Consider the following 5,842-nt stretch of genomic DNA (forward strand, 5'->3'; position numbering starts at 1 on the left):
GGAATGTTTCCACCAGCTTGTTGAATCTGTGCAACACAGAACTGAGGCTGTTCTGAAGCCAAAAGAGGGTCCAAACCAGTCCTAGCGGTGAGTTTACATTTGGTCTTCTTTGCTCACCATGAAAAGCACTAACTCCTTTTTGTTATATTATTTTAGTAGTTAGTATGAGTGTGTTCGAGTGAGTCAGTGCTGCATGTTTGGAAACAAAAAATGATGATGAATATGCCGTGCTGTTGGGAAAAAGGGAATAAAGCAGCAAAATAGGCAAACTAAAAAACAAACAGACTCCCTCATCACTCCCTCATCACTTCAGCAATTTCCGTACACTCCATAAATCCCTAAAGGTATTATTGAATTGTTTTGTCAATATTCAGATATGCTCCCATTCAGACAACATCCAATTAATACATAATCAACCTTTCAGCCATGCAATTAAGCCTGCATTTTTCTCTCATTCACGTCACCGTCGATGGTGTGATTACATCAAACCATGTTCCAGGTTTCCACGAAATACTAACAACTACGTGCGAACGGATACGTCCGCTGGAACGTTTCTGGTCTTAGCTCCACAACCATGAATTATCCTAAACACTCAATCATCTTCTTCCATCACAACATGTAATTGCAGCACAGCTGAAAGACTTGCCTCATCTTGTCACGAGATGTGTTCCACTAAATTCCTGTCTGCAGGTCATTTGGCTGCTTGGATGCGAGGATTACACGTTTCTGCACGCCGAACCAAATATCTTTCATCTCGATCTCAGGGGCTGAAAAGAAGGAACACAAGGCTATAATAATAGCCATTAATGCAACACACATTTGAAATCGAACACTTTGTCTGGACAACACCCTCAGCTCCTCGTGTGGTTTAGCGCAGGTTCATCCACATTCGTTATTGTGGGAAAAACAGGAAAGAGGTGTTAAAATAGACAGAAGTTTGGCCGTGGGAGTAACCTGCAAAATCCAAAAGCACACACCTAAATCCTCACATAAAGCACTAATCCCACAGTACATTTTAGATAAATCACAGACTGACAGCACAGCTGGAAGGCTCTGCTGGGATACTTTCAGATTAAACAGGCCGCAGTGTACTCAATGATTCGGGGATTCAGGGTCACTTTCATTGCAAAGAGGTTTCATTTATAATATTGCATCAATCCCTGTTTTTAGGGAAAAAAGATTGCATACATACATATATATATATATATATATACATATAGTTCCATTTTAAGAAACTGATGGGAAACTACCTGCACTACCCTCCCTTTGTGAGGCTACAGCTCCATCTAGAGGTGAATGCTGGCATTTTTCTCCCGTGAAGACACATTCAACATGGCTGCTCCCGTGTAGACGTTTGCTAGGTTCACTGTTAGCAGGAAGAAACTGCAAACCATGAAGGAACTCAGGTAAACACGTGCAAAAGTCTATTTTAATGTGTTTCTAAGTGGTACATACTGCTGTGCTTTCAGGAGAGCACTGCTTCATTTTACAGTGAGGGGCAAACATCACCACATTAAGAAAAAAAACATTCATTGTTTCATCTTTGCTTTTGTGTCTTTGCAGCCACGATGGATCCAAAGGAGATGCTCCGCTGTGCTCTTCAGATAGAGAAATTCAGTGCAGACAGAAGCTATGGGAACATCATGACCCTCCTTGGTGACCTCCAGAAGTCTCACGTCACAGCGGAACAGCTGGAAACAACGGACATCGTCAAAGTGCTCTACAGGCTCCTGAGAACCTGCAATGATGACAGCGTGAAGAAGACAGTCAAGAGCTTGCTGTCCAAGTGGAAGAGACAGTACACGAAGGACAGGCAAGGGGTGAAGTGCACAGAGGAGAGTGAGGATCCTGAGCTCCCTGCCGGTGTTTCTTTACCAAAAGAGGCCGTGGGTGGTGCGGTTGTTGCCCAAACATGTGATGGTGGAGAGGGGAATGCTGCAGGAGAACAGTCATCTATGCAGGCTAAACCTGGACCCAAAGCTCATACTTCTGCTTCATCTCCAGATAACGTGAGGACCAAATGCGTGCAGCTCCTCCTTGCTGCCCTCTGCCCCTCTGCCCCCGATCAGCACAAGGCTGCTGAGTTGGCACGAGACATCGAGCGGCACGTCCACGAACTTCATAAACACAACCAGGTCAAATATAAAGCCTGTGTGAGGAGCAAGGTGGCCAACTTGAGGAATCCCAAAAGCGGCCACCTGCATCAGGGCCTCCTGAGCGGCTCCCTGTCCCCCGAGACCTTCGCCCGCATGTCTGCGGAGGATATGGCCAGCGCAGAGCTGCGGCAGCTGAGGGAAGAGTACTCCTCCCAGGGCGTGAGTGAGAGGCAGCTTCCTCAAGGGATAGAGGGGACGCGGACGGAGAAGATTCGCTGCAAAAGATGCGGGGGGTCCGACTGTAGGGTGACGCAGGTGTCCAGAGGGGTTCTGTTCTTGCCTGCGTGGGTGAGGCAGGGCGGCCCAGACGAGGATGCAATGACCTTTGTGACCTGCAGCCGGTGTGGCCAGCAGTGGTACCACAGCAGCTGGGTCTGCCTCTGAATCCACATGGATAACATACATGACTCAGCAGCTAAGAGCAGGCTAACTGATAATGAAAATAACAGATTTTTAACAGTCATGCTGTGTAGAACTTTCATTAATGATTTACTTTCTTATTTTTGACGTCTATGGAGTTAAAAATGTTCAGAAATCTGGAACATGACCTTCTTGGATTCCGAGCTCAGATACTCAGTGTTGCTAGTTTTGAAATAATACATTTTGAAGGCTTTTCTTTACACATTTACATAATACATTGACTTAAACTGCCATTGTTGCAGATGAATCACCAGCCATTTAGTTGATTGGTTGTTTCAGCTGTTCTGCCCGCTGTAAAATTGCACCCCTAGTACATCATTTGGTATTATAAAGGCTTTCCTGTGACCAGTTACATGATTTGAGTGTCATAAACTCAGCTCTGAAACAGGAGGATTGGTCACATGGGATGCAGAGTGGAAACTTGTGGTTTAAACCAGATTTTTCCCACAGGATTTGTGCTTTGTCTTTCATGAAGTGACCACTCAAACCCACAGCTGAAAGCATAAACTATATCTTTACTGGCTGAAATGCCAAGTCATTGCAGTCTCCGACTGAAACCATGGGTTTTCAAGTAGCAGCTGTCGTCATCTTCTTCCCGCTGAATCATTTCCTGTGTCTCTACTCTCTGTAATAGCCCTTCGTTTTATTTCTACTTACAGTAGCTCATTTAACTGCTTTTACTGGCCGCTCTCTCTTACATTACTGATCTAAAGATCCATTAATGCCTTGACCACTGGCGGGGAATTCTTTAAAACATGCCTCTGCTCTACAGTATCCCATTCATTTGTGGCAAACTGAATCCAGCAGATGAGACATGTGACCCCCGAAGTACTCTGAGCATGTGAGCCAGTAATCTGCCCTCCCCAGCAGCCGGAGGGGCGGATATCCCCTGGTGCTCCAGCCAGCGTGGCACAATGACTCACATACACGTCACTGTGATGTCACATGAAGCAGTCTTTATGTGTGTGTGAAGATATTACAGAGAAAATCACTTATTTTTATCCTCAGCTGTTCTTCCTGCGTCATTATTTATGTCACGTCCTGGCTCACTGCAGCTTTTCTGATCTTTGCAGCAGACTCATTCCAGGATGGCCGAAGGTAAAATGGCCAAATATGAAAAAACAAACAAACCATATCTTTCCAGTAAGTGTTTGGTGTCTCAACACTGGTGCATTTGTCTGTAATCCATCTCCTCTCCTGTGCTCCTTATCTTTTTAGTAGATAAGGAGCATTTTAGTGGCGTGGCCTGTCAGATTGATGCTCTGCAGCCACATACAGCTGTGGTGAGAAGTTTACATCTGCTCATCAAGGGCATGACTGTGATGCTAGTTTTGGGCTTTTAATGGTTTCTTTGAGCTGTTTTGTTTTAAGGGTGGAACGATTGTACGGAATCCATTTTTAATTACTCTGAAGAACAGTCATTTTAATATTTGAATAGGTGGTGCTGTAGGTTCTACAACGTCTTAACAAAGCTAAGGCCCATTAACTCCTCATTAGGGATTATGATTGGGTGCAGCAGGGAGTTTATCTTTGCAGCATAAAAAGGATTTGTTTGACAGCACTCATTGGACTGACTCAGAATACTCAGAACAATTGGAAAATTCAAGGAACTCACTGAAGAGACTTGTAGATTTACATAAGTTGGAGTGGCAGCTGTTGGTGAGATAGTTAGGACTGCTGTCTTGTAGCAAGAAGGTCTTGGGTTTGAATCAACCATTTTTCTGTGTAGAGTTTGCATGTTCTCCCCAAGTCTGCTTGGATTCTCTCTGGTTACTCCGGCTTCCTCCCACAGTCCAGTTAGTGGGTTTAGGTTAACTGATGAGTCTAAATTGCGCGTAGGTGTGAATGTGAGTGTCAATGGTTGTCTGTCTCTCTGTGTTAGCCCTGCGACAGACTGGCAACCTGTCCAGGGTGTACCCTGCCTCTATCCTATGGTAACTGGGATAGGTTTCAGCCCTCCTGGTTCCCCAAATTGGTTAAAAGGAAGGAAGGAAGAGAATGGATGGATAAGCAAGTTGGGAAGGTCTCTTGGAGCCATTTCTAAGCAACTGCAGATTCCATAATTGTCAGTTTAAACAATTGTACAGATGTGTCACCATTGGAAGAAGAACCAGAATGTCAGATTTGTTAGGATGAAATTGGTTAGGATATTCCAGAACAGCCCAGGAACCACCAAGGCTCAAGCCTGAAATGGACTGGAAAATCCTGGAACACCAGTGTCACTGTCCAAGGTAAAGTGAGTTCTATCCCCTGGTCCAAAGTTGACACTTTTAAGGTCAAATGAAATTTAACAGTTGCTCACATGGACAAGCCGATGATGTATGTTTTGGTGGTGGTAGCATCATGGTCTTGGGCTGATTTGCTGCCAGTGGTTCTGTATACAGCACAAGGTGGATGCAATAATGAAGAAGGAGGATTATTACCTCTAAATTCTTCAAGTTAACCTCAAATCGGAACTTGGACACAGTCGGGTGTTTCAGCGGGACAATAATCCCAAACACACCTCAAGTTTATCAATCTTCGCTTTGAAATTGATAGAGCAGGCTAACATTAATCTTAGTTCTTCTCAAAGTCCTGACCTCAGTCCTAAAAATTTGTGGACTATGACTAAAAGCCGGTGCTGTGCAAGGAAACCAACCAATTTAAATGAACTCCACTCCTCTGGGAAGAATCATTAATAAAATATACAGAATTATACCCAAAGCTTGTTGATGGCTATGAAAAGCATCTGGTTGAAGTACAACTTGCAAAGCAACAACCAAATACTAGTGTGTGTGTTTATAGATTTGACCCTGTGTGGCTTAGAGAAAATCCAAAATAAATTTGAACTTTTGCACCCAGTTTTAGTTTTCTAAAGTCGTCAAACATGTGTATAGTACAATCATTCAACAGCCCCACGAATAATTAAAAGCCCAGAATGGCCATGTGACTCATGAAGAGTGTATGTAAACTTCTTCCTTCTTGTACATATTTGCAAAACATTAGTCTGAGCTCTTTACTTCTGCAGACGTATAAACCTACAGAGGTGCATAAATGTTTAATATTTGCACTTGTTGTTGTAGTGCAGGAGGGACGGTGTTGCAGTGTGTGGATTATGATCCCTTCAAACGATTCATATCTGCTTAAAACCTCTTAATACAAACATGTCATAGTGATGGTTTGTAGAGGCCTGAAGTAGTAAACGTGTATTTAACGAAACAAAAACAGGACAAAAATCTTAATATAATTCAATAAAACTGTGAAATCTTTGATTTTCTTATGCTTTC

General features: G+C 43.5%; 2 protein-coding genes across 2 annotated transcripts in view; both read left to right on the top strand.

Annotated features, from left to right (window-relative positions):
- The first annotated feature begins 1,326 nt into the window (after positions 1 to 1,326).
- On the top strand, positions 1,327 to 2,552 carry tceanc (transcription elongation factor A N-terminal and central domain containing). The gene is made up of 2 exons (XM_005752909.2): positions 1,327 to 1,406; positions 1,564 to 2,552. The coding sequence occupies exon 2, from the start codon at positions 1,569 to 1,571 to the stop codon at positions 2,538 to 2,540; it is 972 nt and encodes a 323-aa protein (XP_005752966.1). The 5' UTR covers positions 1,327 to 1,406; positions 1,564 to 1,568; the 3' UTR covers positions 2,541 to 2,552.
- A 2,209-nt stretch (positions 2,553 to 4,761) lies between these two features.
- Positions 4,762 to 5,842, top strand: part of LOC102201687 (ras-related protein Rab-9A-like) — an 8,374-nt gene continuing 7,293 nt past the window's right edge. The window contains exon 1 of the mRNA XM_005752906.2: positions 4,762 to 4,807. The gene's annotated coding sequence lies outside the window, so the exon portion shown is untranslated. The remainder of the gene's footprint in view (positions 4,808 to 5,842) is intronic.

Source organism: Pundamilia nyererei, unplaced genomic scaffold (genome assembly GCF_000239375.1).
Source record: "Pundamilia nyererei isolate P.nyererei 1_Seehausen unplaced genomic scaffold, PunNye1.0 scaffold00390, whole genome shotgun sequence".
NCBI lineage: Eukaryota > Metazoa > Chordata > Actinopteri > Cichliformes > Cichlidae > Pundamilia > Pundamilia nyererei.

Bases quoted from the DNA above. Each gene is read 5' to 3' on its own strand.
- tceanc (XM_005752909.2), top strand. From the start codon at position 1,569: ATGGATCCAAAGGAGATGCTCCGCTGTGCTCTTCAGATAGAGAAATTC.